Source organism: Ranitomeya variabilis, chromosome 3 (genome assembly GCF_051348905.1).
Source record: "Ranitomeya variabilis isolate aRanVar5 chromosome 3, aRanVar5.hap1, whole genome shotgun sequence".
Lineage (NCBI taxonomy): Eukaryota > Metazoa > Chordata > Amphibia > Anura > Dendrobatidae > Ranitomeya > Ranitomeya variabilis.
The window spans coordinates 729,987,503-729,999,195 of record NC_135234.1 but is presented as its reverse complement, the minus strand read 5'-3'; the positions used below and the strand labels follow the sequence as shown (position 1 = coordinate 729,999,195).

Genomic DNA, 11,693 nt, shown 5'->3' with positions numbered 1-11,693 from the left:
GGATCTTCCTGTGTCGTTTGCTATCCACAACGTGTTTCATAGGTCCTTGTTGCGGCGGTACGTTGTGCCTGTGGTTCCTTCTGCTGAGCCTCCTGCTCCGGTGTTGGTCGAGGGCGAGTTGGAGTACGTGGTGGAGAAGATCTTGGATTCTCGTCTCTCCAGGCGGAGGCTTCAGTACCTGGTCAAGTGGAAGGGCTATGGTCAGGAAGATAATTCCTGGGTGGTCGCCTCTGATGTTCATGCGGCCGATTTAGTTCGTGCCTTTCACGCCGCTCGTCCTGATCGCCCTGGTGGTCGTGGTGAGGGTTCGGTGACCCCTCACTAAGGGGGGGGTACTGTTGTGATTTTGCTTTTTGCTCCCTCTAGTGGTCATTAGTGATTTGACTCTGGAGCTTCTGTCTTTTCCTATATCCTCACCTGGGCCGTTAGTTCAGGGGCGTTGCTATATAAGCTCCCTGGACCTTCAGTTCAATGCCTGGCATCGTTGAAATCAGAGCTAATCTGTTGTGCTCTTGTCCTATGATCCTGGTTCCTGTATTTCAAGCTAAGTCTGCTTCTTTGCTTTTTGCTTTTGTTTTGTTTGGTATTTTTGTCCAGCTTGTTCCAATCTGTATCCTGACCTTTGCTGGAAGCTCTAGGGGGCTGGTGTTCTCCCCCCGGACCGTTAGACGGTTCGGGGGTTCTTGAATCTCCAGCGTGGATTTTTATAGGGTTTTTGTTGACCAGATAAGTTATCTTGCTATATTCTGCTATTAGTAAGCTGGCCTCTCTTTGCTGAACCTGGTTCATTTCTGTGTTTGTCATTTCCTCTTACCTCACCGTTATTATTTGTGGGGGGCTTGTATCTTGCTTTGGGGTCCCTTTCTCTGGAGGCAAGAGAGGTCTTTGTTTTCTTCTCCTAGGGGTAGTTAGATTCTCCGGCTGGCGCGAGTCATCTAGCGATCACCGTAGGCATGATCCCCGGCTACTTCTAGTGTTGGCGTTAGGAGTAGCTATTTGGTCAACCCAGTTACCACAGCCCTATGAGCTGGATTTTTGAATCTCGCAGACTTACACGTTCCTCTGAGACCCTGTCCACTGGGGTCATAACAGATAAGCCCCCGATGTATCCTGAAAGATAAGAAAAACAGGTTATATTATACTCACCCAGAGGTGGTCCCATTCTGGTCCAATGGGCGTCGTGGTTCGGTCCGGCACCTTCTATCTTCATACGATCACGTCCTCTTCTTGTCTTCCCTCTGTGGCTCCGGCACAGGCGTACTTTGTCTGCCTTGTTGAGGGCAGAGCAAAGTACTGCAGTGCGCAGGCGCCGGGAAAGGTCAGAGAGGCCCAGCTCCTGCGCACTGTAGTACTGTGCTCTGCCCTCAACAGGGCAAAGTACGCCTGCACTGGAGCCGTGGCAGGAAGACAAGAAGAGGACGTGATCGTATGAAGATGGGAGGCGCTGGACCCGGACCGCGACACCCATCGGACCGGACCGCAGCGGAACCGCACCTGGGTGAGTATAATCTAACCTGTTTTTCTTACCTTCCAGGATACATTGGGGGCTTATCTACAGCATTACAGAATGCATTACAGAATGCTGTAGATAAGCCCCTGATGCTGGTGGCCTTATCTCATATACGATTTTTGGGGTGACAAACTTCCTTTAACTGACATATTCCTATGATAATGAGGCTCCAGGCTACGGCGTAGATTGGGACGGGTATTCTCCGGGTCTCCATTCTCTCTCTGTGCACACCCTCAGTCCCTGCCTCACTGCCTGTGCACAGACATCCCTCCACCGGACCCGGTAATCACCGCTCGCAGAAGCATACCGGCAGAGGTGTATCTACAGTAGGTTTTCTGGCACCAGGGGCAAGAATTAATTTTGGCGCCCCCCTTCCCAAGGACATATGAGATTTGCACACTTAGTCATGTACCAACGACCTCGTCTCCCTAATGTTCTCAGTGATCAGTGAAAAACAGAGAAGCTTGTTGTCACAAGACCACAAGTATGAAAATCGCATATGAGTGAAGTGTCCATGTGACGACTACTAGAACCTGTAGAGCTGAATCCTGACATCGCAGCTTCTGAATTCTCACAGCTAATGCACTGCACACTTTTAAGATTCTCCCTTGCCGGTGGACAGTCATGACAGCACAAGCATGTGATTTGTATCATTCTGACCACATTCTGACTAGACGTGCCCGGCCTCGCTCAGTTCATTTTCATTGAGGCCACACATGTCTAGTCAGCACGTGACCGCATGTATGTAAATCGCCAGCACGAGAGAATCCTGACAGCGTGCAGTGCGCACTTTGAGAACTCAGAAGTCTGCAGTCACAAAGAATGACTGCAGACTCATTACAAACCTGGACATCCCCTTTAATGCTCCTAACATAAATAAAAACATGAGAGTTAGTCAGTATCACAAATAACATTTACATCCAGGTACCTTATAGATGACGTCGTATCTGGAGTCGTTCTTCTTCTTTTCTTCATCTTGTCCAGATCCCATGATGAGTTTTCTCATCCACAGCCATCTCTGCAGACCTCCATCTTCTCCGCTCTTTTGCAGAAAATCTCCACATGATACCCTTAAAGATAGAAGTGTCATTATAATGCTCATGAATAAAAAATTGCCCCTCACTATATTGTCTGCACAAAATATGACCCCCACACTGTCCCTCTTATGGTACATGCTCTTCACACTGATCTCTCCTTTCCATACCGTCCCCCTCTTCACACTGTCCTCTTACACTGTGTCCCCCCTATAGGGCCCAGTATTTATACTGTACTCTCATCACACCCCCCCTCCTTGGTATACTGTCCCCTCCTGGCTGTGCCCTTACACTGTCCCCCATACTACGAACCCACTACTCAGTTTCTATTCTGTGCCCACTCACTTTTCTCCCCCCATACTGTCTCCTCACACTATTCCCCTCCCTCCTCATACTGTCTCCTCTCACATCCCTCCTGTTCACCATACTGTCTCCCCATATACTTCCCCCCTCACTTTCTATACTGCCTGCTCACCTGACTCCCCATACTGTGTCTGCACACATCCCATCACCCTCACTCCCCGTACCCTGTCCACATACATTTTTCACATCGCTACTCATACTGTGTCCACATACATTCCCCCGTCGCTCCTCATAATGTCTGCACCCATCCCCCAGTACTGTTTACTCATACATGCCCCCATTCTCCCAGTACTGTTTCCCATCTCCCCCTTTGCTCTTCATTTTGTGCCCTTAAATCTCACCCCACACATTAAGCACCCCCATCCCGACTCCAATTCTCCCCACACATAATAAATCCCCCATCCCCACTCAAATTGTCCCCCCCATGCACTTAATCTTCGGTATCTTCTGCTCCACTGGAGCACTTACCACCATTGTTCGCCTCTGCAGCGCGAGTGAGCGACGTCAGCAGCGTGATCACATGATCTGATCACGCTGCTCACATCGCTCTGACCCGGCAGTCAGAGCCTCAATTGTACTCACTTCTGTAAGATGCGAGTACAATTGTTACCTGGGCAGACGTGGACACTGACCACTTGGGGCCCCTGTGCAAGAACCGTGTCTAGGTCCCCCTCGTTTTATAGTGACAAAGCTATATAGATATAGCCACACACACATACATGTGTATATATTACGTAACGTATATACTCGAGTATAAGCCGACCTGAGTATAAGCCGAGGCACCTAATTTTGCCACGAAAAACTGGGTAAGCTTATTGAGCCGGGTATGTATTGACCCCTCATCACCATCCATCATGTGTGTCTCCCCCTCCTGTACTGCTCTGTGTGGCTCCCCATGTTATATGCATGGCTCTGCTCCCCCCTCCCATCCTTTATATGCTTGGCTCTGCTCCCCCCTCCAATCCTTATATGCTTGGCTCTGCTCCTCCCTCCCATCCTTATATGCGTGGCTCTGCTCCCCCCTCCCATCCTTATATGCTTGGCTCTGCTCCCCCCTCCCATCCTTATATGCGTGGCTCTGCTCCCCCCTCCCATCCTTATATGCTTGGCTCTGCTCCCCCCTCCCATCCTTATATGTGTGGCTCTGCTCCCCCCTCCCATCCTTATATGCTTGGCTCTGCTCCCCCCCTCCCATCCTTATATGCGTGGCTCTGCTCCCCCCCTCCCATCCTTATATGCGTGGCTCTGCTCCCCCCCTCCCATCCTTATATGCGTGGCTCTGCTTCCCCCTCCCATCCTTGTATGCATGGCTCTGCTCCCCCCATCCTTATACGCGTGGCTTTGCTCCCCCCTCCCATCCTTGTATGCGTGGCTCTGCTTCCCCTCCCATCCTTGTATGCGTGGCTCTGCTCCCCCCATCCTTGTATGCGTGGCTCTGCTCCCCCCTCCCATCCTTGTATGCGTGGCTCTGCTCCCCCCTCCCATCCTTGTATGCGTGGCTCTGCTCCCCCCTCCCATCCTTATATGTGTGGCTCTGCTCCCCCCTCCCATCCTTATATGCGGGGCTCTGCTCCCCCCTCCCATCCTTATATGCGTGGCTCTGCTCCCCCCTCCCATCTTTGTATGCGTGGCTCTGCTCCCCCCTCCCATCCTCGGTTGACACCAGACTTAAAAGAAAAAAAAAACCTTGCTCAGGTGCCGCCCCCGCATCCTGGCGCCCTTGGCACGTGCCCTCACGGCCCTGTCTGTAAGGATAATTTATTATACTATATTCTCCGTCTTTTCCCATGCCATAGAAATTTGACAAAAGCAGTTTGTAGATTTTTAATGTCCGAGTGCTTCAATAATAAGGGTATGGTTTGCAATGGATAAAGGCAAACGCGAAAAGCTGATCATCTTTATTAGGTGAGCTCTGCCAAATATTTATAGTGTTGGGTTACGTCATCTATCTAATTCTTTGATTATTTTGTCAATTAATTGGGGGAAATTATATCAATATAGCGACATACAATCTCTTCCAATCTTTATTCCCAGATATGGTAAATACTGTGAGGCTATAAACACTGGTATTCATTTTGTTTTTTCCTATTGCTTCTCGCAAGTACAGAAGCTGACATTTATCAATATTAATTTTATATCCCGAAAAAGATCTAAAATATGACAATTCATCTAAGGCTTGTTGTATATGATTATCTGGCTCTGATAAAAAATAATAACATGTCATCAGCGAAGCACATTATTTTAATTTCTTTACTTCCGACTAGTGATGAGCGAGTGTACTCATTGCTCGGGTTTTCCTTAGCGCGCTCGGGTGGTCTCCGAGTATTTATGACTGCTCGGAGATTTAGTTTTCATCTCCTCAGCAGCATGATTTACAGCTACGAGCCAGCTTGATTACATGTGGGGATTCCCTAGCAACCAGGCAACCCCCACATGTACTCAGGCTGGCTAATAGCTGTAAATCATTCAGCTGCCGCGATGAAAACTAAATCTCCGAGCAGTCATAAATACTCGGGAGACCACCCAAGTGTGCTCGGGAAAACCCGAGCAACGAGTATACTCGCTCATCACTACTTCCGACCATTATTCCCGAAAAAGAGTTTGAGACCAACAAGTGTTGAGCTAATGGGTCGATGGCTAAACCAAACAATAAAGGTGAGAGTAGGCACCCTTGTCTCATGCCTTTTTCTAACTCCAGTGAGCCTAACGAAAAACCTGTTGTGAATATCTTGCGGATTAGTATAAAGAGCGGTTAAGTAATTTCTGAATATGCCTTTTATTCCAGATCTATCCAACTCTCGACCATTGCTAATTTACATTATCAAGCGCCTTTTCGGCATCTAAGGGCAGCAGAGCTTGGTTCCCTTTCACTAACTTATCCCTTTTCAGCCCATCTTGGACTTCCAGCACTGTTCTGATATTAAAAACTGCTGCCCTGTTTTTTACAAACCCTATTTAATGTGGACCTATATGTCAGGGTAGTATCTCTGTTACCCGATCAGCCAGTATTTTTAACATACCGTTATCTTAATGTCTTGATTTATGAAAGATATGGGTCTATAAGAACTAGGGTCTGTTATATATTTTCCATATTTATATATCAACTTGATATGTGCCATATTTCCTGATTTTAGGATAATTTTTTCTTGTAACATGTATTTAAATACTTTTACCAAGATTGTCGCAATATCTTCATTTAATAATTTATAGAACTCGCCCGTGAGTCCATCAGGGCCCGGGGCTTTGTTATTTTTTTTATATCTTTATTGTCTTAACCACCTCCTCTTCTTTTATCAAGGCATTAAGTGTATCCCTGTCTGAATCATATATGATAGGCAGTGTCAATGTATTTAGAAAATGTTCACGCTCTTCCTCATCTACTTCCTCCCGTTTATAAAGTGTTGAATAGAATTTGCCAAGAGTTTCATTTTTTTTTTAAATCATTTTGTAATTTTCCACCAGAGTCCCTGAAGCTATTGAAATAATTCATGGGTCTCTTCCCATGGGCCATCTTTGCTAAAAGTGATCCTGCCTTATTCCCAATTTTATAAAATTCAGATGATTTCTGCTGTCCCTTTAATCTTTCTAATCTATCCAGCCATAAATCAAATTCCGATTTGGCTTTCACCCATCTATCCCGATTTATTACAGTAGGATCTTTGAAATAGGTTGCATCTGAATTTCTTGTTTCTTTGCTTGTCTGTTTGTAAGCTGTTAGAGCTTTATTAAGTTCTTACATATCCTATTATCCTGCCTCTTAATACAGTGTTCCAATATAAATGGGAATCCTCCTCATGTTCGTTATTGTCTAAGCTAAATTGAAGCGGCCAGGTTTTTATGATCCTCTGGAAATTCTCAACTTTTGTGAGATAGCTTGAAAGTTTCCATAAAATATCTGTGGCTTTCGGAAAAAATATCAGATAGAGATAATAAGATAGGTGAATGATCTGATATAACTAGATCCTGAATACCGATATTATTAAAGCTTTTTATCAGATCCTGCAATAATAATAAGTAGTCTATTCTAGACCATGTATTGTGTATATGTAAGAAGGGTGTGCACTTCCGGCCTATTAGATATGTACTATGCCATGCATCTATCATGTTTGAATTTTCTATAAAAGGGGCCAGAACTTTATCATGTGAACTTTCTATCCCTATTTTTCCTTTTGATCCAGATTTATCTTCTGATACGTTTGAGGCTGGGGTCACACATGGCGTAAGACAATACGCCACGTATTATACGTCCGTACTACGCGTTCAATACGCCAAAATGTCTCCGTAATCGACTTCCGTAGTTACTGCGTTGCTTAGGTGTGGTCACGTATTTTGCGCATGTGCTTGTGCGTGTGTAATCCGTATGTGATCCGTATGGCGTATTTATCACGCACCATGACAAAATGGACATTTAACGGTTTTCAGGCCTGCAAATCATTTAAACCATCATTAACCACACTATTTAAGCCCTCTACAACAGGTGTAGCCCTCCCATCTGCCATATATGTTCTCTAGCATATTTTGGCTGTGTTGCTTTGAGATTACAAACATGTCTGACCCTGTGTATTTAAGCACAACTCAGCGGGTGTTGCTTCACTGGGTGTTGTCTCGTCGCTTTGGCCAGCCATATCAGGTCAATGTGGATCCGCGAAGGAGGAGACAAAGATTGTGGGTACATCCTATATTGTCCCAACGCCAGAGTAAAGGCCATTTCCCGAGACTATATTCAGCTTTGAGGGCACATCCAGACAAGTTTTACCAGTATACTCGTATGTCCATCCGGACTTTTGACATGTTGTTGGAGATCTTACGTCCTGGCCTCACCTTTCAGGACACCTGGATGAGAAAAGCCATCTCTGCTGAGGAGCGTCTGCTCCTAACCTTACGGTAGGTATTCCACATTTGCAAATACGGTTTTTGGTTTTTTTTGGGGTTCAAAATGTGTGGTGTCCTACTAGGTTTCATTAACTTCACTTGGACATGAAGCCACAAGCACATATAAAAGAATGTTGTCAAGCTTCAAGTCGATTTAGATTTTCTATTGAAACTTTTTATACTGTAAATAATTGAATAGTAAATGAAATATACACTTGTGCTTATTCCTTTTTTCGTCGTCCTCATGTTTTTTTTTTTCCCTTTTTGTTGTATTGCAGCTTCCTGGCCACAGGCTTGTCCTATGCGGGTCTACACCTGGAGTTTCTGATTGGGCGGTCGACCATTTCAGGCATTGTTAGGACAACCTGTTCACAAATCTGGCAGAAACTACATGAAGCTGTGTTGCCTGAGCCAAAACAGGACGATTGGATTCAAATCGCCACAGGTTTCAGAAATAATTGTGACTTCCCTAATTGCATTGGAGCTGTGGATGGGAAACATATCAGGGTGCGTAAGCCGCCGAACTCTGGTTCCCAATTCTACAATTACAAGCAGTTTTTCTCTGTAGTTCTGTTAGCAGTTGCTGACAGTAACTACAGGTTTATAATTGTAGACATTGGGGCCTATGGGCGAACTGGAGACTCTAGGGTCTTCAATTCGTCCATAATGGGTCGGCGGCTACGTGACAACCAGTTGAACCTCCCACCACCACAACAACTCCCAGGCTCAAATGCGGAAGCAGTGCCTTTTGTTTTGGTTGGAGATGAGGCCTTCCAACTGTCGAGGCACGTCATGAGGCCTTACCCCAGGCGCAACCTTGACCACCGGCGGAGGGTGTTTAATTTGAGACTTGCCAGGGCACGGAGACTGGTTGAGTGCGCCTTTGGGATTCTTGTTGCCAAATGGCGTGTTCTTCAGTCTGCCATCCAGCTGAGTGAGGCTTCAATCAACGAAGTGATAAAAGCCTGTGTAATTCTACATAATTTCACAAGAATACATGATTGTTCCTCGCCAAATTTTGAAGATAACCTCATGAACAATGTTAGTAGGCCTACCCCATATGTCCCTCCTCCGCGTCGTCCACTTTCTGGTCTTAAAGTTCGTGATATCTTTACAAATTATTTTTTGACTCCTGAAGGTGCTACTCCCTGGCAAGACTATTCCTTTTTGCATGTGTAATTAATTAGCTCTATAAAGTATGTGTTAACCAAGTTTAAAACTCTGTGTGTTGTAATTTATTTTTTCACATATGGTTATCAGCATATCATGTGTGTGTGATTGAAGAATGAATACAGCGCATCCAGACGGTGATTGGTAATAATCAAACGTTTTACTGTATAACTTTTTGAAATGTCTAGGTTATTATTTTGTCCTAACCTTTTTTTTATCCTAAGACAGGCCTATTTTTGTTGTCATCCAAAACTTGGTACTACATCCACAATAAACAATGCTCTGTAGGGACAATACAAATGAAAGTTGTGTCTAAAAATCATATTAACAAAAAATTTAAAAAAAGTTTAAAGAAACATAAAAAAATAAAAAAAATAAAAATAAAATAAAATTACAAGTCCTGGTAGGTTGGTGCAGGAGAAGTAGCTTGCTCAGTGTCTGCATCAGGTGGCACTTGTAGGCCCAATTGTCCAGCACCCTGTGCAGATGTTGTAGTGGCCTGAGGGACATTAGCCCAGCTATGATGCTGGGAACTTGGAAGAGTGGGGCGTGGATTTTGGAGATACCCCTGCTGGGGATGACCATATGGCCGGGAATCATAACCCAAACCAAAATGACCATATTGTCCATACCCAGGTTGGGACCAGCCTCCAGCACTGGGTGTGGACAAGTGGCCATATTGGGATGTTTGATGATATCCCGCCATATGTTGCTGAGGTGGCCATTGTGTGTTTGTTGTGGGTTGGGGCTGAGGTGTTGGCTGACGTGGAGGGGGTGCTTCAGATCCTTGTGGAGCTGCCAGGCCTTGTAATCTCTGAGGCCGCAGAACATTTTCAGGTGACATCTGCCACTGTTCAATCATCAGCATGAGATTGTATGGGTTATTTGGGGGGGTGCATGCGTCCACAAGGATCTGAAAACAGCCTCTCACACGAAGCCTTAACTCCCGCTCTATGGACCTTAAGTACTGGGCAAGGCTCCTGGTAAATCCCTCCTCCCCATCATCGTCTCGGACACGTGCCAAATAGCTCATGACCCCAGCATCCACGTTTTGGCGGCTTTGGATCAGCTGTCTTCTGCGGCGTGCACGCTGTGGTCTTACTGCAGCCTGTGGGGATGGATCCAGGGCAACAGTCGGGCTGCTGCTATTTCCAGGGTCATCCTGGCTAGGTGGTGGTGCTGCTGATGATGCTGCGGCGGAAGAGGCAAACTGTGGGTCCTCTTGGTGTGGTATGGATGCAGATGGAGCTGCCTGACCAGATGAGGAGGATCCAGGAGGGATGGAGCCAGAGGGAGCAGCAGATGGACCAGCCACCTCTTCACCTTCACCAACTGGGTCAATGACCAGTTCCGAGTCAGACCCTGTCTCCCTGTCAGTGAGGTTAGACTGAGTTCTGAAAAGGAACAATGTTTTAGGTACAAAATTTTGCCCAAAAAAAATTACACTAAAAAAGATATTCAAAAAATTAATTGAGGTGGTTACTTACGGCCTGAGGTCCATGCTGGGATTCAGAAAGTTGAGCCGGTCAAAATAGATGTATTTCTTTTTTTTGGGAGGTGCCCCGGCTCCACTTCTCTCCCGCTGCTGCCTCTCCCTCCTGTACTGATCGCGGATACTCCGCCACCTTGTTGTAACATCACCCACTGAAACCACAAAAAATACACACATTCATTAGCCCATTAAGCAGAGAGCTCACAAAAGGTGTAACTGACTAGACAGATTTAAGTGGAGCATCCAAATAGGCATTTGGGGAGCACATTTAATATAAAATTAAAAAAAAAAGTAAGCAAGGCCACAAGGCCAGAGTCCAATAACCTCCATCACAGAAAGGACAAATAATGGGAAACACTGTGTAGTAAAAGGGCCACCGATTGTAATTATTAATGAAAACCGGTTATCATGTACAACACCATGTATCTACTAGTGGGCTTTCTATTTCCTTCATGAAGATTTCTGCCATTCTTGATGAGAAAATCAAAGTAGTAAGCGCCTGATGATTCCCAATAAAATTACATTTCAAACATGGGTGTACTTACTTATCTGTCGCTGTGCCGCACGTGGCTGCTGGTCATAATGTGGGAAGAGGGCCACACAAACGCTCCTCCATGCTGCCTCTTTTAGTGCCCTGTTGGCATAATTTGGGTCTCTTTGGTCCCAGATGACAGGCCTCTCTTGTACCAAAATGATCAGCATGTCCGCGTTCACAATGTTGGCCATGCTGAATATCACTCCGTGGAGGCGTGCAGCAGACTTCCGGGTTCACTGTCTGGCTTTTTCAGCTAATTAGCATGTCTCACCTGCCTGATTGAGGCCTTTGGACGTTTCAGGACATCTGCCAGTAAGTTGCGTATTTCTCGCAAGGCACACGCAGGGTCCGTAAGCATTCCGTATTATACGCTCTCCCATAGACTTTCATTGGCGTATTTTTTGCGCGATACGCTGACAAACGCAGCATGCTGCGATTTTCTACGCCCGTACAACGCCGTATATTACGGATCCGTAATATACGCCTGATAGGACTAGACCCATTGAGAATCATTGTGCCGTATGTAATGCGTGTTTTACGGACGTAGTTTCTGCGCTCTTACGTCCGTAAAACACGCATGTGTGACCCCAGCCTAACACTGTATTTAAATCTCCTCCTATAATATTTTTTTCCCTTTTCTTTCAATATCTGTTTTCCAATTCTTTAAGTATTTATTAGCATTGTTTGGGGCATATAGTTCTCCATATATAGTATAAT

At 45.7% G+C, this 11,693-nt stretch overlaps 1 protein-coding gene across 1 annotated transcript; it reads right to left on the bottom strand.

The window, feature by feature from the left end:
- Nucleotides 1-9,340: 9,340 nt before the first annotated feature.
- On the bottom strand, nt 9,341-11,298 carry LOC143817779 (uncharacterized). Its single transcript, XM_077299256.1, has 2 exons — nt 10,437-11,298; nt 9,341-10,343 (listed from the first exon to the last, which is right to left on the bottom strand). Exons 1-2 carry the CDS (start codon nt 10,616-10,618, stop codon nt 9,341-9,343), a joined length of 1,185 nt encoding a protein of 394 aa, XP_077155371.1. The 5' UTR covers nt 10,619-11,298.
- Between the last annotated feature and the right edge of the window lie 395 nt (nt 11,299-11,693).

What these genes read in the sequence shown, in the direction of transcription:
- LOC143817779 (XM_077299256.1), bottom strand. Translation starts at nt 10,618, where the DNA reads ATGTGTGTATTTTTTGTGGTTTCAGTGGGTGATGTTACAACAAGGTGG. An exon ending in CCCAGCATGGACCTCAGGCC is followed by an intron (nt 10,344 to 10,436) that starts GTAAGTAACCAC and finishes GTTCCTTTTCAG; the next exon opens with AACTCAGTCTAACCTCACTG.